The sequence below is a fragment of the Paramormyrops kingsleyae genome, chromosome 22 (assembly GCF_048594095.1).
Source record: "Paramormyrops kingsleyae isolate MSU_618 chromosome 22, PKINGS_0.4, whole genome shotgun sequence".
NCBI classification, from domain to species: domain Eukaryota; kingdom Metazoa; phylum Chordata; class Actinopteri; order Osteoglossiformes; family Mormyridae; genus Paramormyrops; species Paramormyrops kingsleyae.
In genome coordinates this window covers 3,078,353-3,100,405 of record NC_132818.1, presented here as the reverse complement: position 1 = coordinate 3,100,405, position 22,053 = coordinate 3,078,353, and the positions used below count along the sequence as shown (strand labels likewise).

Sequence of the window (22,053 nt, the reverse complement as noted above, 5' to 3'; positions counted from 1 at the left end):
CAGGATTGTTGCACATAGATTTTGAAAACTAAATGGCACAGAGGCTTAGCCCACTGAGCAACACACTGCCCCCTGTTCAGTACCTACTGTGTAAGTATGAGATTTTGAACAGTACCTAAGTATTTCTTCACTGATTTTCCCAGAGCAGAGGTCAATGAAGAAAGAATAGAAGGAGAGTAGTGGTTATGTATGCTTTTGATGAGCAGCTGTGTAAGGAGGAACCCGAATATACAGTGTGTAACTTGTCATCGATGGAGCAAAACCACAAGCTGCAACTATTTCCAGTGAGTATAGGAGGAAGAGGGAATCTGTGTAGTTACCCTCAAGGATGTTTACAGCAAATGCTCCAGCAAGTGCAGTTATGACGGTAATTCACCTCAATAAATTTGTAAACCTGCACACTGTTTTTCCAGTAACCTCCAATGACATAAGATCTGTTTTTATGTTTTCTATGTTTAAGAATCATATCGACATATTAACCAAACACTGGCTTCTTTGAAGCCTGGGTTTTTAAAATGACATTTGTAAAGGTGTTTGTCCTTGGTTGGAGCTCTATGCAGACATTTCCAGTGGGTTTCATACATAGTAAAAGTTTTTCTTTATAATTATATGATTGTATCGTGTAATTTGGTGATGCGATGGGTAAGTTGTTAGTGGTGTTACTCTCCCTGCATTGCACAGTGTTAATTCAGGTTTACTCCTGCGGTCTAAATAATGCAGTTAGGCTTAAGCATGAAACTGCAATGAAGTCTCTTAAAATATTACAATACTTTAGTGGGCCTTCTACCAGAATGTCAAATACCCAAGAAAAAATAGGGAAAATACTTAAAAATAGTAAAAAAAAATAGTTTTGCAGAGACAGTCGATATTGTAATGAAAAGAATCCATTCCAGGGGACAAACTGCATATCATCCTGCTTTACACCAAAGAAACCTGTCTGGACAAATTCAGAACATATGAGGAATTCAGGGATCGGCATGATTTCAGCAAACCCACAGAATCACTTTCCATTTACCCCTCCCATCAGAATTCCAGCTAGGAGCCCAAAATTATGAATGTGAGGGTCAAGTTGGAGGTTAAGTCAGCCACACGGGTCAGGGCCGGTCCTGCAATGAAGAGGAACCAGCCATGGTTCCACGTCAGCAGTTAATATTACTGAACGAATGATAAAAATCATGAAATGTAAAAGGACTAAAGGAGATGGTCTGGGATTTATCCAGACCACCTTAACACACTCTAAGCAAATAAATAAATCATATAAAATGGCTTATAAAGCACAGTACTATAAACAGTACCATTACTATACGTTATTGGTTCCTTTATACTTATGGAAAGAGATTGGACCTATATTTTTTGCACTAGATGGAATTCAAAAAGGATCTTCTTAAAGTAAAAATGGACATTAATCATTCTTCATGTATTCATATTTCATATATTATGCTCACTGAGCACTTTATTAGGGACAGATGTACTGTAAACCTGCTTTTTCATGCAATTATGTAATCAACCAAGCTTGTCACTGCAGCGCATAATATTATGCAGATATAGGTAAGGAGCTTCAGATAATGTTCATATAAAAGATTAGAATGGTGATCTATTTAACTGTGGCATGATTGTTGGTGCCAGATGGCCTGGTATCAGAGTATTTATGTAACTGCTGATCTCCTTGGATTTCCAAGCACAACAGTCTTGAATTATTCAGAATGGTGCAAAATAACAAAAATCACCCAGTGAGCGGCAGTTCTGCAACCAGAAATGTCTTGTTGATGAGAGAGGTCAGAGGAGAATAGCCAAACTGGTTTGAGCTGATAGAAAAGCTACGGAAACTCAGATCACCACTGTACAATTGTGGTGAGCAGAAAAGCATCACATCTCAAGCTCTCCAGTCCAGTCATTGATATTGCAGCCTACATGTGCTCCCCAGTGTGTCCTGTGCTCTTGCCTGATTCTCCCTACCCCGTTTTGTCCCCTTGTGGTCTGTTTTCCTTTTGCCCTCCCTGTAATTTCTTTTAATAAAACCCCTTTGGTTTTCCCCATGCCTGTCTTCACCTGTGTCCTTGCCTGTGACGTGACAGCAGACGTCGACATAATCCATGGACCCACCCTGCCTTATGTCAACAGTTCAGGCTGGTGGTTGAGCTGTAATGGTCTGGCGAATGTTTTCTTGGCACATTTTTGGCCCATTAATACCAATCTGCCATTGCTTTAATGCCTATTTGTGTATTATTACAGACCATGGACACTTCATGGGACACAATTTACCCGTCTTCTGAGCTTGATAATGCACCATGTCACAAAGCAAAAGTCTTCTCAAACTAGTTTCATGAACATGGTGATGAATACAGTGTTCTTCAGTGGTGACCCAGTCACCAGATCTGAATCCAACACATTTGGGTTGTGGTAGAACAGGAAATTCACATGGATTCACAGCTGACAAATTTGTAGAAATTGTGTGATGCAATTATGTCAGCATAGGCCAGAATCTCAAAGGAATGATTCCAACATCTTGTAGAATCCATGCCACAAAGAACTGAGGCTGTTTTGATAGCAAAGGGAGGCCCTACACTGTACTACTATAGTGTTCCTAATAAAGTGCTCAAGCAGTGTATTTGCTCTATTTCTGCCATGGTCTATGTATAGAAATTCTTTTCACTATCACTCTTATTATGTACCTACTGTACAATAACTGTAAACCAAATGTTTAACCAAATAGAAAAGATGTAAATAATTATATGGAAATTTATATGTTAAAAAAGGGGGGCAGCATGTGGCTCAGTGGGTTAAGCCTCTGTGCCTGTAATCAGAACATCACCAGTTCAAACCCAGCTTCAGCACATCTGCAGGTCCTTGAGCAAGGCCCTTAACCCCCAGGGTGCCAGCATGTACATTTCTACAAAGAGCAAGTTGGGGGAGGCCTAAGGAAAATTTCAATCAATAAAGTATCAATTATTATTAAGTTCCTTATTTATAGACATTATTATTATTTATCATTATCATTATTTATAGACATTATTAAGTTCCTTATTTATAGACATCTACAGCTAAGTAGCAGACTGGACAGTAGTATGTGGCTCTGAGGGTTAGGACTCTGTGCCTGTGCTCAGAAGGTCATTGTTTTAGATCCAGTGGTTCTAAAATCATTTAATTTTTGGGCCCTTGAGTAAGGCTCCTAACCTTAATTACTGCAGAGACTGGCTGACCCTGCAGTTTCAATATGTTGCTTTGAATGAAAGCATCAGCCAAATAAATAAATCCCCCCCCTCCAACTGAGATTTAAATGTAGATTACTCCACTGTTTCTTTGTGACCAAGTGGTAAAGAATAATTACTTGTCGAAATAAAAGAAGGTCAGACACGTCGGGAGAAAGGGTTTCCTGGAACGCAAAAGAGATCGCAATGTGAGTGCCCACGGGAACTGACATTTCTAACTAGAAGCGACAGGTCGGGCTTGTTTGTGTGCAGCACCGCGTGTCTGACATGTCGCGTAGTCTTTATGCAACTGTCCCAGCCATAAACTACAAGTATTAATAATAACACACGCGTATTTCACAAGTACCCCGGGAGCAGAACATAACCACCCAACATGGCAGAAACTATTGTAAGTAGCTGGTAAGCCAGTTAGCTGCGTTGTGGGCTGCAGAATGGAGACTTGAGAGAGCGATGAGGCAGCAGTAATGGCACCACAGTAAAAGTGTCCATGCCATGTCCAGTGTGTAATGAAGGACTAGACATGACACGACAGTCGTCCCGGTTGCGCACTTCTCTTTCTGATCACGCACGTCAGTATATCTGAAATATCCGTTTAGGCGTTTATTGCGCACTGAAATATAAAGCAAAATTCGTGCAAATATGCGGGAAACTGCAACATGGACTGAACTGCGTTGTTAATTAACAAGTTTCGAGGTTATTTGTAAATTTTTTCCAATACTATAATTGTAAATATGTATCTGAAGTTGTATTGATTGTTTTGAACAGATAATTCGTGTGCAGTCACCAGAAGGGATGAAGAGGATCCCATCCACCAAGAGGGAAACAGCAGCAAGTTTCCTAAAGAAGGTACCAGACTCATGCAGGTGACCCAGTTGTATGACAGCTCCTCTGTTGCCTCCCCTTTGGCTTATATTAATGTTTCTGTATTTGTAGTAGATTACATTTATTTATAGTGCTTACATAAAGTCTTTACACTTCCTTAATTCTGGAAAAATATAGCAAAAATATTGGTTTTATAACAAAAATCATGACTTTATTTGTTTTAAAATAATATATATATATATATATATATATATATATACATACATACATATATATATATATATATATATATATATATATACTGTGTGTGTGTGTATATATATATATATATTATGTATATATATATATATATATATATATATATATATATATATATATATATATAATATATATATATATATATACACATCAAGTTAGCAATAACCAGTAATCAGTAAAAGAGTCATGTAGTAATAATGGAAACCCAAATTGTAGTTTAAAAACATCTGTTTGCAGTTAAAAAGTTCATTGACAAGCAGTTTCATTGGGTGCTTTTTATTGGTAACACATTTGCAATAATATTTATGTGTGGGATCCCTTTGAAAGCCAGTGACTACAATTGCAATGAATAGCAATTTCGCAAGATAAGAACTAAATCAGTCAAAAAAATTATAACACTTAATAAAAAGAAAATATCTGTGCAGAATATGTCTGCAGATATGTTAAATATTGCTTGTCAGTGGACTTGTTATGAAAGCACTAATTTGTGGTATTTTTACAGAAGCATGCATGCCAAGGCTTTTTTTGAGCACTGTATTTAGCAGGCACTTTTATCTAAAGTGACGTACAGTGATTTGAAGAAGAGTGATTTGAACTGGTGATCTTCCAATCATGAGAGTCCTAACACACAGAGTCACACACCCCCGTAACAGTAATATCCTGTTGGAGTATGATTTTGTGACTGGGGTTTCATCACACCAGCCTCTGGAGTACTGCTTGCTGGTAGGCTTCTGGGTCCCAGTAGGCTCTGCAGAGTCCAGTAGGTCCAGTCTGCATGTGCTAGCCTTGGAAATGGCAGCTCTGCCAGCAGGTATTTCTAAACCTGTTAGTGACAGTCCTGCATCATCTCACTTGGCATAGGAATGATGACTGGTGATTTTCTTCCTTCAGTGGCTACAGTCCAACAATTTGTGAAAGTTTCTGTGACATAAGTGTGTCTAAGATGAGCGTAATGAGTAATGGTGTAATGGTTTTGAAACTGAGACCAAAACCACAATACAAACAATCACGTGCAGCCTTTTGAGCTTTCATTACATTACTAATGTTACAAAACTCATTTTTCATTTCACTATAACACATGTAAATCATCCTCATCCTCATCATCTGCCGCTTGTCCGGGGTTCGGGTCGCGGGGGCAGCAGCTTCAGGAGAGGCACCCAGACCTCCCTCTCCCCAGCTACCTCTACCAGCGCCTCGGGGGGGACACCGAGGCGTTCCCAGGCCAGCCGAGAGATATAATCCCTCCAGCGAGTCCTGGGCCTGCCCCGGGGCCTCCTCCCTGTAGGACACGCACGGAAAACCTCTCCGGGTAGCCGCCCAGGAGGCATCCGCACCAGATGTCCAAACCACCTCAACTGGCTCCTTTCGACGTGAAGAAGCAGCGGTTCTACTCTGAGGCCCTCCCGGATATCCGAACTTCTCACCCTATCCCTAAGGGAAAGCCCAGACACCCTGCGGAGAAACCTCATTTCGGCCGCCTGTATTCGCGATCTCATTCTTTCAGTCATTACCCATAGCTCATGACCATAGGTGAGGGTAGGGACAAAGATTGACCAATAGATCGAGAGCTTTGCTTTATGGCTCAGTTCTTTCTTAGCCACGACGGACCGGTTAAGCGCCTGCAAAACTGTAGACGCCGCTCCGATACGTCTATCCAGCTCCCGATCTCGCCTACCCTCACTCGTGAACAAGACCCCGAGATACTTAAACTCCTCCACTTGAGGCAGTACGTCTTCTCCGACCCGAAGAGGGCAAACCACCCGTTTCCGGCTGAGAACCATGGTCTCGGACTTGGAGGTGCTAATCCTCATCCCTGCCGCTTCGCACTCGGCTGCGAACCGCCCCAGTACATGCTGGAGACAGGACGTCAACAGGACGACATCATCTGCAAAAAGCAGCGAGGCAATCCTGAGGCCACCAAACTGGACACCCTCAACACCCTGGCTGCGCCTAGAAATCCTGTCCATAAATATTATAAACAGGACCGATGACAAAGGGCAGCCCTGGCGGAGCCCAACCTGCACCGGGAACACGTCCGACTTATTACCGGCAATGCGGACCAAGCTTCTGCTCCGTTCGTACAGGGACTGAATCGCCCACAATAGCGGACCCCGGACCCCATACTCCCGAAACACCCCCCACAGAGCACTCCGGGGTACCCGGTCGTAAGCCTTTTCCAAATCCACAAAACACATGTAGACCGGATAGGCAAACTCCCAGGCCCCCTCCAGTACCCTTGCAAGGGTATAAAGCTGGTCCAGTGTTCCACGGCCAGGACGAAAACCGCATTGTTCCTCCTGAATCCGAGATTCGACTATCGATCTCACCCTCCTCTCCAGTACCCCAGAATAGACTTTCCCAGGGAGGCTGAGAAGTGTGATCCCCCTGTAGTTGGAACACACCCTCCGGTCCCCTTTCTTAAATAAGGGGACCACCACCCCGGTCTGCCAATCCAGCGGCACCGTCCCTGACCTCCACGCACTGTTGAGAAGGCGTGTCAGCCACGACAGCCGCACAACATCCAGAGCCTTCAGGTACTCCGGGCGGATCTCGTCCACCCCCGGGGCCCGGCCGCCACGGAGCTCTTTAACCACCCTGGCCACCTCAGCCCCAGTGATGGGCAAGCCCCCCCCCAGCACCCTCGGGCTCTGTGCCCTCAGATGTCTCAAAGGCAGTGTGCGTAGATGTATCTGAGGCAGGGTTGAGGAGGTCCTCAAAGTATTCTTTCCACCTCCGGATGATGTCCCCAGGTGAGGTCAACAGCCCCCCCCCCCCCCACTATAAATAGTAGGAACCAGGAGCTGCTTCCCCCTCCTGATACTTCGGATGGTTTGCCAGAACCTTTTTGAGGCCGACCGAAAGTCACTTTCCATGGCCTCACCGAACTCCTCCCACGCCCGGGTTTTTGCTTCTGCGACCGCCCGAGCTGCGTTCCGCCTGGCCAGCCGGTACCCGTCAGCTGCCTCCGGAGACCCCCGGGCTAATAATTCCCGGTAAGCCTCCTTCTTCAGCTTCACGGCCCCCCTCACCTCTGGTGTCCACCATCGGGTACGGGGGTTACCGCCACGACTGGCACCGACCACCCTGCAGCCACAGCTCCGTACGGCCGCTTCCACAATGGAGGTCCGGAACAGTGTCCATTCAGACTCAATGTCCCCGACCTCCCCCGGCATGCAGTTGGAATTCTGCCGGAGGCACGAGTTAAAGCTCGAGCGAACAGGAGCCTCTGCCAGACGTTCCCAGCAGACCCTCACTATGCGCTTGGGCCTACCAGGTCTGACCGGCTTCCTCCCCCGCCACCTGAGCCAGCTCATCACCAGGTGGTGATCAGTTGACAGCTCTGCCCCTCTCTTTACCCGAGTGTCCAAGACGGAAGGCCGCAGATCAGATGATACGATTATAAAATCGATCATCGACCTGTAGCCCCGGGCATGTTCGTACCATGTCCACTCATGGACACCCTTATGCTCGAACATGGTGTTCGTTATGGACAAACCATGCATTGCACAGAAGTCCAATAGCAGAACACCATTCGGGTTCAGATCAGGGAGGCCGTTCCTCCCAATCACCCCCTTCCAGGTCACACTGTCATTGCCCACGTGAGCGTTGAAGTCCCCCAGCAAAACGATAGAATCCCCCCGCGGCACGCCAAATAGCATACCGCTAAGGGAATCCAAGAAGGCCGGGTACTCCGAACTGACATTCGGCGCATAAGCGCAGATGACAGTCAGAGACCTATCCCCGACCCGAAGGCGCAGGGAAACAGCCCTCTCATTAACCGGGGTAAACTCCGTTGTTAATGCACCGAGCTATGGGGCCACCAATAGCCCCACCCCAGCCCGGCGTCGCTCACCCGCCGCAACTCCAGAGTAAAAGATCGTCCAGCCCCTCTCCAGGAGATTGGTTCCAGAACCCAAGCTATGTGTTGAGGTGAGCCCGACTATATCTAGTCAATACCTCTCAACCTCACGCACAAGCTCAGGCTCCTTCCCCACCAGAGAGGTGACATTCCATGTCCCGAAAGCCAGTTTTGTCAGCTGGGGATCGGACCGCCAGGGCCTCCCTTGGCCGCCACCCGATCCACAATGCACCGAACCCCTGACATTCCCCTTGCGGGTGGTGGGCCCACCTGGGGACAGTCCCGCGTGCCTCTTTCGGGCTGTGCCCGGCTGGGCCCCACGGGCCAAGGCCCGGCCACCAGGCGCTCGCCAACGGGCCCCTCCCCCAGGCCTGGCTCCAGGGTGGGGCCCAGGTGACCCTAGTCCGGGCGAGGGAAACGGGACTCTGATTTTATAATTTTTCAAGGGGTTCTTTTGGATTGCTCTTTGTCTGGCCCCTCCCCTGGGACCCTTTTGCCTTGGGAGACCCTACCAGGGGCTATTGCCCCCGACAACATAGCCCCCAGGTTCACGGAGGCACGCAAACCCCTCCACCACGATAAGGTGGCAATCCAAGGAGGAGTTATTGGAAATTATTAATTGAAATTATTATTTTATTTAAAGTTAGGGTAAGCTGTATATTTTGTAAATATTACACATTACACTAGCCTGTGCCATGTGACTATTTTGGTCCAATCATGACTGATTGATCACACCTTCGGTATAAGCCAAGCTAGTTTCATTAAACTGGATAATAACCTTGAGACTGCAGACCCCTTGAGCACATTCAGGTCAGTGGTAAGAGAACATTTTGGTTATCAAATTTATTTCTGGTCTTCAAAGAAGTTTTGCAATTTTTAATTGATTTTCGTTTATTTAGATATTTTGTGTGACGTTAATCTAACATGTTAAGTGTCTTCTTTTTAGTGTTCCAAATTGATGGTGATTTATAAAACCCAGATTTTTTTTCATATTTTCTTATCCCCCTCTAAACAAACAACCGTAGCTCAAAATTCGAGCCGAACCAAGGATTTGGAGAATGGTAACACCTGTAGTAAGGAGATTCTTTGTAATGATAAGGACTTTTAGTCTCTGAGGCTGGTTGAGGGTTGACCTTCAGTATTCCTCCCAGTGCCAAATAATGCTCAGTCCATTTGCCTTACTGTACAGTGCACTGTGAGATCTTGTTTAATATCTTTTGAACTACTGTGAATGTTAATATATTTTCATGTACCCCGGTCGCCCAGAGGAGGATGGGGTCCCCTTCCGAGTCTAGGTTCCTCTCAAGGTTTCTTCCTGATTGTTTTTCCTTGCCACTGTCGCCTCAGGCTTGCTTGGTGGGGTTCTGGCCAGTTAAATGTAAAGTGCTTTGTGACAATGACTGTTGCTAAAAGCGCTATATAAATAAAATTGAATTCAATTGAATTGAATCTGTGAAGACAGATGGGCCCTAGGTTTAGCTGCAGGCATGTTCTGGTGTCAGCCAGTAACACCTGAGATGAGACGATCCAAGATAGTCTGCCATCCATCTCACTTCAGTTTAGGACTCCTTAGATTATTATTGGTGACTGCATGCAGTCTCACCCACTTGTTAATGTCCTTGGTGAATGTCTAATCTTCAGGCTAGACTGTGTGTTTGTATTAATCCTCCTCACGATCTGAATTCATGTGGCTTTCTTTCATGCTTTTATTCATTTATCTTCCATTTTCCTTGTTCTTATTATTCTGTATAAATGCTGTACGACAACACATACATGTAAAGCACCTTGGGGCGAATCTGTTGTGAAAGGTGCTGTATAAAAATGAATTGAAATAAACAGAATTATTTTCTTATTGCTAACAGGTAGCCAAGGAGTTTGGATGTAGCTTGAGTGGATTTTCAATCTACCAGAACCGGAACAAGACTGGACAGATTGTGTCACAGAACAAAACACTCAGCCTTCTCAAGATTAAGTGAGTGCCCTTCATCCAAAGTGAACTGAAGCTCTAGTAAGGATGCATGATGATGTGCGACCCAGTGCACATGAATCAGGTAACCTTGGCTTAGCCAATTGAGCTGAAGCTTTCATACCAGATCATTGTCCCTGACCTCTCATGCTTCTGTGAATGCATTTAGTCTTTGAATCTTCTTTTAATCACTAGAGGTACTCCGACTGATAGGCAGGCAATTTAAAATCAGCCAATTCAGGCTTAAATGCTTGATAGGGGGGCTTTAATTTGACCAGTGTCAAACTCTGATTTTGTGGATAAAGTAAAATATGTGTGCTGATGTCTTAAAATATGTGCATACAGTTTCAAAATCTATGTCATCTCCTGTCTGGTGGTTTTACCAGATATTTAGTAAAGAATGATTTGCAACTTGCAACATACCGTATGTGCAAAAGAATTTGCTTGAGGAGGATGACCTGCTGAAGCATTCACCATAACGAGGCTCATTAGACATTTGCATCTTCACTGAGAGGAGTACAAGAAACATGAGCGCCCGGGTTCATCTTTGTGCTCCGCGTGTGAGCGTGGAAAGTGAGCGGTTGTTTAGTTAAGCTGCGCAGAGGAAAAACACAGAGATGCTTATATTTCTTTAAAAAATGATCTACCTTCCTTTCTTGGGAAAGCATATGGTTGTCACCAAGAACCAAATTCTGACCTGTTTTTTATGGTAGTAAGCAACTGTTGTCTTTTTGTTAAAAATTGAACACATTTATTTTAACTGAATTGAGGTTGATCCTTAAAGTAAGCCTCTGCATTTTCTTATCTTATATTTTCAGCAACTGGTGATCAGTGATTGCTACTGTATCAGCCAATTCTGATTGTGATTCCCCAAAAACTTTGATCAGAGCATCCCTAGTAATCTCTCGTTTTTTTCCTTCTATATCTCTGTCTCTGCACCCATAGATGAACCAGGTTCATGGCTCTCTGGTTACTTTCCCTTGCTCTTCAGCAGCCACAGTAAAGCATTCTCTGTTGATAAACACACTGTATGCTATGATGGTGATATTTTGGGTTGTAGTGCATTATCACTCTGCTTTGGGGAGTGAAACTGCCTGTTTTTAATTAGTCTCTCTCGTGTCCCCTCCCTGCAGACATGGGGACATGCTTTTTCTATACCCCTCTGGAGGCATCAGGGACATGGCCGCCCCTCACTCCTCCATGTCGGCACCCTCGGAAGCGTCCTCGTCCCTGTCACACTCTCGCTCCATGTCCCAGATCCAGGTGGATGACATTGACCAGTACCTGGCCAAGCAGGACGGCAAGATCTATAGGAACAGAGACGCACAACTGTGAGCCCTTGTCGTACGTTCAGGACGGATGCACTGTAGGAGGGACTCAGATTTAGTTATTGTGATATGAAAAAACACTGTGAATGATTATAAACAATTATCATAATATAGCAGGGCTAGCCCAAGGTATAAGCTGCTTAGTGCCCGGTGACCACCAGGGGGCCCCCGTCAGATCAGCTTGTTAGAATGGGAAGGAAGATGACAAATGGTTAAGCGAATTTTGCTTAGGGCCCTGAAAAGGCCTATAATATACTGTTTATCAAACGATGCTTTATGGTCAATTTAAAGAACATCCACTTTTTATCTTCACCTACCTATAAGATATAAGCTTCCAGAATAGAATAGAATGGAATTGAAATCCTAAAAATAATATAAATAATTATCAACAAGTGCTCCTGTATTCATATGCTGAGCTGAGTTTTCTTGAATATTGTATTGAAAGTGTTGCCTTCAGGCTACAGTTGAGTTCTTGGCCTGGTAGGGCAGCATGATACCATATGACGCAATGGAAATTAGTCATGTGACCTTGATGTTTATGATAGGTGTCGCCATGGTGCCATGGGGAAGTGTGTGCACTGCGTTCCACTGGAGGTGAGTGCCAGCAGCATGCCAAAAAAAAGTGTTCCTGTACCTCCGTGCCAATCTCTAGATGGTGCCTGACTCTTCATATGGGAATGGTCACCATGGAGTCGACTGTGAGCCAGAGGACTGTATTTAATGACCCATGTGATGTTCTGAAGCCCTTTGACGAGGACTACCTGAATCACCTGGACCCGCCTGTCAAGCACATGTCCTTTCACGCGTACATCCGCAAGCTGACTGGTGGGGCTGACAAGTGAGTTGACCCCCAGGACTACACCTGGTCTAAAACTGCAGACCTTGGGCGTGCCAGTACCTCACGCTTGTCATGCCCCTCCTTGAGCCTCCATGCCTCGTGCATAAAGCCGTCTTTGCCCTCTCCATCTCTGCTCAGAGGGAAGTTTGTGGCCTTGGAGAACATCAGCTGTAAGATCCGATCGGGCTGTGAGGGCCACCCACCGTGGCCGGATGGCATCTGCACCAAGTGCCAGCCCAGCGCCATCACCCTCAGCCGGCAGGTTAGTGTCACCCCCACCCCCATCTCAGTCTGCACCCCCTTCACCCCCAGTCAGCATCTGCCACTCTTCACCTCCTTCTGCTCACTGGACTGAAGCTGACCAGTATATACTAGTATAACCTGTTATATACTGTTGGCTCATCTCCGTTTGGTTAAATGCTGTCATCATGACAGGACTTTGGCCTACCTGGTTACCTTGGCTTTCCCAAATGCTCAAGGACAGGCAAGTCAACTTGCATATGGGGGAAGCCCTGACTGTACCACCTGTGGGGGTAGCCTGATGTGGGTAGCATGTGTTCCCCTTCAGAAGTGATTGATTTATAGGTGTCACCTTGTCACACAGAAATACAGACACGTGGATAACATCATGTTTGAGAACCACACTATCGCGGACCGCTTTCTGGACTTCTGGCGGAAGGCGGGAAGCCAGCGGATGGGCTACCTATATGGCAGGTACACCGAGCACAAGGACATCCCCCTGGGCATCCGGGCCGAGGTGGCTGCCATCTATGAGCCCCCGCAGGTCAGCTGAGAGGCCAAACACGTCACCGGCAGAATGCAGGGTGTTGTGTAGGGCTTATGGTTTGTTGGTGTCATATAGTGTGTGTATCGTTTAGATAGGAACACAGAACAGCCTGGAGCTTCTGGAAGATCCCAAAGAGGCAATGGTAGAGGAGATAGCAGCCAGGTTAGGTCTCTATAAGGTGCGAGCTGTGTAACCCTATACGCCTCATTCATTATGAGACAGCATCTGACGTTTAGCTCACACAAACCGCTCTGTGTGGATTGCACGTGGCACAGGTGGGATGGATATTTACAGACCTGCTCTCCGAGGACATGAGGAAAGGCACCGTATGGTACACCAGGAACAAGGTGAGGCTCACCACCTGCCGCCACTCTCAGGGCCCTGCTCAGAGAAAAACACCCATGCAACGCAACATGGTGTTTTCAAGACTGAAAAATGGGGCACAGATGTGATTCTCACTCTCAACATAAACTTCCTGTCCAGGACTCCTACTTCCTGAGTGCTGAAGAGTGCATCATGGCTGGATACTTCCAGAACAAACACCCCAACCCCTGCCGTCTCTCCCCCGATGGGCATTTTGGATCGAAGTTTGTCACGGTGGTGGCAACAGGTGTGTATCCGCTCCCCATGGACAACTGTAGGTCCCATCTCTGTTGGGGATGCCAATTACCCACGGCTCTGCCCTGTTTGGTGATTCCCTTAACCCTCTGGAGTCGAGTGCATCGTCGGCAACGCAGCGCACTTTTCGCGTCTATCTCAGTTTATATCTCGCTGAAATCTTAATGTAGAATCATGAAAAAAACGCTGGCTAAATCCGTAATCTGTCTTCTTTTCAAAACGTCCATTGTCGGAAGTATTAAAGTTTTTAAAATCAGGTTAAATTGGCAAAAAAGTAAACCATGTCACCTTACTTTGTTTTACCTGCATCGGGGGCGTGTAGTACCGCTGTCACCCGAAGATCGCTATTCACATTCTAAATACGCAGCGGTGAAATGCGATCCAGATACATCCCCATCAGTGCTATAAAAGGGGGGGGGGACGTGGCCAGGTGACAATGGCTCATTCATACACATGAAGGTTGCTACATATTCAATGAAAGGAGCCAGAAATAGTGACATGAGTTAGGTTTTTCTTACTTATTTATCCAAATGAATGTTGCAACTACACCATTTAGTCATCTTCATGTAGCCAAGACTTTGGTGATCAGATATCTGGGATCAAAACAAACTGCCAGCATTGCTTACGATGTAGTTTTATAATGTTTCTGCAAGTGTTCCAAACTGCATTTTGCAATGTCTATACTTTGATGTCAAAATACAAACTTAAAAAAATACAATATACAATATTTACAATATACATTAAAATAAAGATGAGTATAATGGCAAAACAAATATATAAGAAATTATTTATTTGCCATGAATTAAGCTTATGATATTTGAAGAAATGTGTGATCATGCCCCAGTCAGTGAAAGTGTTAAAAGGGTTAAAGCCAGCATGAGGTGCTGCTGCAAAGCACCATGGGAAATCCTCCATAGAAGGCTCATTGATTTCGGTGGCCTATAGGCAACTGGGTCATTTTTTCCCCCCGCCAGTCAGATCCGGACTGGGCTGGCCTATTAGGGCTTTGTGCCTGGTCATGCGATCCAGCTCTGGCCTTGGAATGTACCTCAGAGTAACTCCATGTGTTTCCTTGGATGAGCTCTAAAGCTTTTCCATTCAATTTTTTTCTACATCAGTATATATCACCTCACATTATCAACACATAAAGCACTTAAAATCTTGGTAAACCAGCCTTGGATGGTGGCATCTGTCCAGTGACGTGGATCCTGACCCTCCTGCTCGTTTCCTCTTTGCCAACAGGGGGCCCCGACAATCAGGTACACTTCGAGGGCTACCAGGTGTCCAACCAGTGCATGGCGCTGGTGCGGGATGAATGCCTCTTACCCTGCCGTCACGCCCCTGAGCTGGGCTATGTCAAGGAGTCCAGCACGGGGCAGTATGTGCCTGATGTCTTCTACAAGGTGTGACCCTCTTAGATACACACACAGACAGGCTGGCCTAGACACACACAGACATTACTATACCAGATGTCTCTCAGGACAAGATGCCAGCTGGATAAGGTAGACTTCTCACACCTGGATATGTGCACAGTCTAGTTTCAGCAAACACACACTAAGGATCATCCACTCATCTCGAACACAGACTCACTGTCTAATCATTCCTGAACTTAAAAATGTGCAGTTTAGGTTATCCAAGGCAGATTGGTGTGGCAAGATGGAAGGTCCAAGTCAGTCCCACGGCCTCCATCCAGATGGTCTCCGGTGGATTCCTTCTGCTGCCTGTGGCTGAATTTCTACTCGTAAATAAGTGACATTGAAGTAATAGTCTGCAGATGGCACTGGGAGCGTCTCCCGGTAATGAGGTGGACCAGCGCTCCTGATTGGACCGCAGGCTTTTCCTGCATGGAGGCCAGAGCGAAGGGCTCGGCCCCAATCCACCAGACTGTGCTAAAGTGATTACCGGGGAGGAAAAAGGACAAAGAGTAAACCAACCGGCCACAGTGTAGGGGTGGTTAATGATCGCTTGCTTTCCTTGTTCATGGATGTAATCTGACGCAAAATGACCCTCCACCTGTGTTCATTGAGTGGTCTGTCTCTTCTTCATACCTGACACAATGGGTGTGCCATGTTTAGGCAGGTGCATTTTCATTTTTATACAAACAGTCCGGTAACAATTTGCATTGATTTGGATTACATTGATGAAATAGCAGGTTTTGAAGTGTTTTTTTTTCATACCTCTCTCCAGGATAAGGATAAATTCGGCAATGACATCACCTTTCTGGCCAGGCCTCTTCCTGTGGAGTACCTGATCATAGATGTGAGTACCCATGGCAACACATAAGAGTCTGACAAACCTTTTTATTGCCAGTGCTTTGCCTGCAACTCTGGCAATCCAGTAAACCAAAAACCTTCAACAGATCACCACCACCTTCCCCAAGGACCCTGTCTACACCTTCACCTCCACCTGCCGCTTCCCCATTGAGAACCGGGACATGCTGGGAGAGACACAGGTATGAGGTCAGCTTCCGATGTGAAGCAGGCAGCCAAAGACGGCTGTTGGTTTGTAAACCATAGTAGGACCCATGGCCCAGGGCTGTCAACAGCTGTACTATAGGGTTGGTGATCCTCCTTGAGACAGAGTGAAGCTGCATATTAACCCCTTTCAAACAAGTGTGTGGCTCTGGTGTCTGTGATCAGATTACCGGTCAAAATCCCACAGCTGGCAGAGTGATTTTCAAAGCCCTTGGGAGACTTTGCTCTCTTAAAGAATTAATCTCACAGTTTTCTATGATTAATCATAATTAATCACACCTGATATTGAAACATATATTGTGTGTCTGTGTCTGTGTCTGTCTGTCTTCTGTCTACACACATATATATATATATAGTATTGTCACTGCAGTAATGTAGAAAATTGCAGTAATTCAGTCTAAAATACATTTTAACGGTTTTGAAACGTAACAGTACGTAAGCATGTGCAAAATGGGCTCTGAATATGTTAAATTTTAAATGAGAAACTCCATGGATTTTGTGAGATGTGGTCCCTATTGGCTTTTTACGTCAACTGCAGTGAAAAATGATCCTTAGATTATTACACATAGGCCATGTTATGCTAACTGTGTGAAAAAGCGGGTTCAGTATTGAGAAATGTTTGTTAGGAAAAAACTGTAACATCAAACAGTCTGTGGCTCAGTGTTCAATGCTTCCTCACACTGCAATGCGGAGACTGTGGCATCAGATAGTTAAGCAAACAGACAACAGACACATTCTGCACAGCCATGGTTCACACAGTGTGCGCTCAGGAAAACCGATTTGAGACTAAATTAGTGCACATACCTGGGGTCTCGGGGGGGGGGGGGGGGGGAGGTTCAGGATTTCTTTTCCAGGATAGGAGTTGTGGAAAGATATTAGCGCTAAGCTGAGAGGGGGAGAGAGATCACTGATGAGTGCACAGCTGGTCTGTAAAAAATAATTTCAAGTAATTATGAAAGATATGAGTTAGGATTCTAGGGTTTGAAAGGTCCAGGTTTTTGATTTTTAAGCTGACTGCTAATTAACTAACAACTACTGACAGGATGGTCGTGGTTTCAGTTTAAAGGCTTTTGTGATAACACAAGAAATTTACAAACGAGAGGAGGCCAGTCAGCCCATCAGGTTTGTTTGGGGAGAACTCATCTAATAGCTCAGAGTTGTTAAAATCTTATCTATCTCTGATTTAAAGAAATGCAAGGTTTTAGCTTGCACTGCACTAACAGGAAGACTATTCCATACTCTGAGTACAAGCTGTGTAAATAAGTGCTTTCTCAAATCCAGTTAAATATTCTCCCACTAATTTCCACCTATGGCCATGAGTTCTAGTATTTAAACTAATATTGAAGTAGCCATTTGGCTGAACAGCATCCAGACCTGTTAGAATCTTATAGTATATACCAGAACAAACCTGCACACACTATTCTAGCTGGGGTCTTACCAAGGAATTGTATAATCTTAGCATCACTTCCCTTGACTTAAACTTCACACACCTAGAGATGTAACCCAACATCCTATTGGCCTTTTTAATTGCTTCCCCACACTGGCGAGGGTGGGACATGGAAGCATCAACATACACACCAAGGTCTTTCTCATAATCAGCTACCTGATGTTGTGTATCTGCATCTCTCCTGAGTTTAGGATTTCCACAGTCTGGCATCATACCTGTCTCAAAGCCCATCAGAGTGCTTCCTGGCCCTTGTGTCTGACTTCCACCTTCTGCTATTTCTGGTGACCAACGAGGTCATGCCCCTGAGGGTAAGTATTTCCTGGTATTAAAAAAAAATAAAACTCTTACTATCGCTCAGTTTGTAACCTTTGGCAGAACCTCAGGCCTTTAGTCTGGGTCTTTGGACAGCCTTGTTGGACCTTGTTTGGCCGTCACACAATACCAGTCTTGTAATCAGAGATGGTAAACAAAACATTGTGCAAGAAGATGGGAAATAGGCCTTACCTTTCCATTGATAGCCATCCACCATCATACTTTAACGAAGGGGTATTGAAAGTCTGTGCTGCTTGGAACGGTTGGATTTCCCCCAGAATTCTGGAAGAGATTATCGCTATTTCACACTTGCTGCCAGTACGGAGAGCGCTGGGGCCAGGGCAGTGCTCAACTGCTAGAAGTGGGAATGTTAGCAATAATGCTAATCTTTGGTGCCCCGGGACTCTGTGTTCACAGGAGAGCATCGGCCTTCTCCTCGATGCAGTTAAGACATCAAATGAGGAGCTGGCTCATACCTGGAGGAAATCGGAGCAGTGGGCAACCATTGAGCAGCTGTGCGGTGAGTCTAGGTGGCTGTCTGGGAACTTGGGGATGCTCTATGTTAGATCAAACTACTTGACTTTATCAGTCTAAATATCACCTCTACGGAGCTTTTCCCATCATAATCCACGTTCTTGGTCAGTACACTGATTTGAGTAGTGGCTGAGATCAGTGACTGCAGTGATTGCATGAGCCAAAAATGACTTCATGGATAGAAGCACACATAAATAGTTGGAACTGGTATGTCTGTCCTGGGGCCAAATACATAAAACTCAACCTTTCACTGTTCCACAGGTTCCTTAATAGTAAACCTATGTTTTGTGAAGTTATTCTTCTACTATAGTTTAAAGAAATTAAATAGAGCATACTGTAATACACCAGTGAAAGAATTATTTGGCATGAAGCTGGCAAATCAAGAAGGTCAGAGATGTGGGCAACTGCCTTTCTGGCTTGATAAAACTGTTTAAGCTTTTTGGACTTTTCAAGGGGAAAAACAGTCATGTTCTTACCAGTTAATGTTTGTTCTTTGGAAGTCAGTGTTATGAAGCTTCTTTTTTCATAACACACTATCTGACCATCAAAGATTACGTACATGTTCAAGCTTAACTGTTGTTTTAGTTCAAGTTATCCTGGCTAGAGTTGTGCCAGACCTACATGACTGATACTTTTCCTCTACAAATCTCTTCGTCCATGTAGAGGAACGGTGGATATGAAACCTCTGGATCCTCAAAGTGTTTCTCTCACAGACACAGCAATACTCAGGGTTTCTGTTCTGAATTAACTGGTTTTGACTTATCCTGGAATTGATTTAAAATGTGACTTATGATCTACTGAACTGTGTTTCTTCTGAAGAGGCCCTCTGCATTCTCACCTCCCATCCTTTGCAGGTACTGTTGGTGGTCAGCCTTCTATTGCAGATGACTATGCAGCCATGGGCGAGGCCTCCATCCCAACATCCTCCTCTGCCATGTGGTCCTGCCCACACTGCACCTTCATGAACCAGCCGGGCACAGAGCTCTGCGAGATGTGCAGCCTTCCACGCAGTTAGTTGCAACCTGCCCCCCCCATGATCTGTGCCATCATGCTTTGGTCCTGTGGTCTGCCCTGGTGCGGGCTGACGGAGGGAGGGGGTTGGAGCAAGAGTTTGGCCAGCCTGGAGTCCAGACTGGAATGCGGTTTAAACTGCCGGCCAGGGCTTGCTAGGAAATGTTTGCCTTTTCTATTGAGTTTAGAATTCTCGCAGCCTTTTTAGCATCCCTCTCATGTTCAGCGTCTTTGGCCCGTTTAAGACCTGCACTTACACTTGAACATGTGTGCATCCAGCTATTGGGGAGGATACTTGTTTCACTCTGTGTTGCACTAACAAGATTCATTCTTCATGAAGGTTTGAAGCCCCATCTTCCCTGAGATCTTCAGGTCAAAAGTATTAGGAATCAGATATGGGACAATGGATAAGGTTTGTTTTGGGGCTTGCTTCTATAGGCTCTACACAGACAGATTCTTGGACGTGTACATCCCTTGGAGGGCATCTGTACCCCGCAACATGCTGAGGACTTAAGGTAGCTGCTGATCTGGTTGGACACCAAGGTGCCATGCGCGGCTGTAGGTAGAAGAACACCATGTATGTTTGTAGTTTGCGATTTGTTCTTAGATGGTCCCCTACTAGCCTTACTTATGCATGAAGATGATTCCTGTATGGATGAAGTTTTCCGCTATAGCAGGAAGTGTAAAAACCTGGCATTTATTCAGTAAAAGCTGGCTATGGCATTTGTGTCTGTTGTTTGTTTTATCCTTTTATAAATTTCTTTGTTTTTTCAATTGTGACGTATGACCCGTAAAATATATACGGATCACATTTAAAGGTTTAATTTGCCCTGGTGTATGGAAAATGAATTAACATAAACCTGTATTTTTACCAGTTAATTATAAAACTATAAGGTTTAAACACATTAATACCAATATTTAAATTTTTTATACTAAAACACCGCAAACTGCCTTTGACACTGGGTGCTGCAGCCATGTGCCTGACATCAAGAGATGTCAAACATTTTGATTTCTCACTATACCTATTTCCACATGTATGCTGTCATGTCCTGTATGAAGATAAAGAACAGTTAAAGAAGAAATTTCATACAGCGTCTGTCTCCACCTGAAATCAACTGTAGCAAAACAATGACGATTAAAATGCATTAATACTTCAGAGTAACTGGGAATTAAACAATAGGCTTATTTTGAAGTCCTTTGTATAGACAATGACACTGCATTGTGTACAAGACCTATTATTGGTTGGGGATGGGCAGGCTGGCAAACACCACATGTGCAAATGTGCTATGATACAGAAGCCATGTCACATGACACAATATTAACCAAATTAGAATTTCTGTGTTGCACTGTTACTGAACATAAACGTGCAGTTAAAAATACCCAGTGTACATTCTTACTGTAGGCTTATTTTCAAACGTAATGTCAGCTTAGAAGTGTAAGCTGTACTTATATCGATTCCTAATATTGATACTACTTCTGTTTTCAAAACTCCACCAATTATCATTGTGAAAAGAGGGACTCATATCACTGTAGCATTTTCTGTCTATTGTACCAAATGTCTGAAATGGCAGCAAAAAAATGACAGAACACCATGGCAAGTGCCCAGTCCTTTTTTCCTAATCAGAGAGTAAATTTCACATTATGTAAAAATTGTCAGCAGCATTGTCAGCGTGGATGTGAATTTATTGACTATAAGGAATGTATTTGATGTAAGAGGTTTCAACAATATCCAACTCCTTGGATCAAGTTAGCTAGCTAGCCTCTGGCGGCTTTACCATGCTACATAATGCAACCCACTTAGAATTTCCATAACTGAACATAAACTGGTTAAAATGGCTTCACAGTTGTTTATTTGTATATCGAAACACATGGATGCACCCATTTTATGTCAGCATAAAAGAACCAGCTGTACTGTACATGAAATACAAATATAAGACTAAGATGTTTTTATATTCAATATTTCACAGCATGAAAATAAAGTGTTTCATGTCATAATAGCATCTTTTGCCAATGGCAGCAAAATCTGACAAGGTAGCAAAAACTGACTTTTTTTGTTTGTGCTCTCAGCTGTCTTTGCTGTGTTGGTAAGTCTTTGCGGCCTGTTGCGTCATGCTTCTGGAGACCGTCCTTTCAGTTGAGTTGCTGTTATTATTTCCACCATTTCTCTGTCCTGCTAACGTGGCGTCTGGCTCACAGGGACAGAGCATTTAAAGCCTGTTCCATCTTATTAATTTTTTCACTCATTCGAGTTAAGAAGATAAGTCCAAGAAGATAAACTTTAGTGGACCAAAAAAAGCACTTGTGTTGCACTCAAAGTACGTGATGAGATATGTAATTTATAATCATACCACATGTAAGAAAGGGGTAACAGAGGTCGACAACAAGGGCTACTGTCACTTGTTCCCTTATTGCTCCAATGTGCTTTGCACATGTGAGACAGACAGAAAGTATGTGATAGTCTGGTCTTCAGGATCTAGATCATCTGGATCAGAACTGTTCTTTTTTCCTGCCTGTGACATGCATTCATTCCAAAACCAAATATATAGCAGTTTTAGACAAAATTTCAGCTGGTTTCCACAACGTCACCAAG

The 22,053-nt window shown here is 44.5% G+C and overlaps 1 protein-coding gene across 7 annotated transcripts; it reads left to right on the top strand.

The window, feature by feature from the left end:
• Window positions 1-3,451: 3,451 nt before the first annotated feature.
• Window positions 3,452-20,186, top strand: LOC111838289 (nuclear protein localization protein 4 homolog). 7 transcript variants are annotated; one of them, XM_023801122.2, is made up of 17 exons: window positions 3,452-3,597; window positions 3,975-4,055; window positions 10,011-10,120; window positions 11,248-11,445; window positions 11,988-12,036; window positions 12,186-12,280; window positions 12,419-12,542; window positions 12,885-13,064; window positions 13,159-13,245; window positions 13,343-13,414; window positions 13,551-13,677; window positions 14,928-15,088; window positions 15,873-15,944; window positions 16,045-16,137; window positions 17,798-17,914; window positions 18,336-18,438; window positions 19,307-20,186. In XM_023801122.2, the coding sequence occupies exons 1-17, from the start codon at window positions 3,583-3,585 to the stop codon at window positions 19,465-19,467; spliced, it is 1,845 nt and encodes a 614-aa protein (XP_023656890.1). In that variant the 5' UTR covers window positions 3,452-3,582; the 3' UTR covers window positions 19,468-20,186. The 7 variants fall into 7 exon arrangements, with proteins under 7 accessions (XP_023656890.1, XP_072560945.1, XP_023656893.1 ...); XM_072704844.1 differs by having other exon boundaries at window positions 3,454-3,597; window positions 3,975-4,072; XM_023801125.2 differs by having other exon boundaries at window positions 3,454-3,597; window positions 3,975-4,072; window positions 10,011-10,199.
• Window positions 20,187-22,053: the final 1,867 nt, after the last annotated feature.

What these genes read in the sequence shown, in the direction of transcription:
- LOC111838289 (XM_023801121.2), top strand. Translation starts at nt 3,730, where the DNA reads ATGACACGACAGTCGTCCCGGTTGCGCACTTCTCTTTCTGATCACGCA. An exon ending in CTGACTGGTGGGGCTGACAA is followed by an intron (nt 12,281 to 12,418) that starts GTGAGTTGACCC and finishes ATCTCTGCTCAG; the next exon opens with AGGGAAGTTTGTGGCCTTGG. An exon ending in AACCATTGAGCAGCTGTGCG is followed by an intron (nt 18,439 to 19,306) that starts GTGAGTCTAGGT and finishes CATCCTTTGCAG; the next exon opens with GTACTGTTGGTGGTCAGCCT.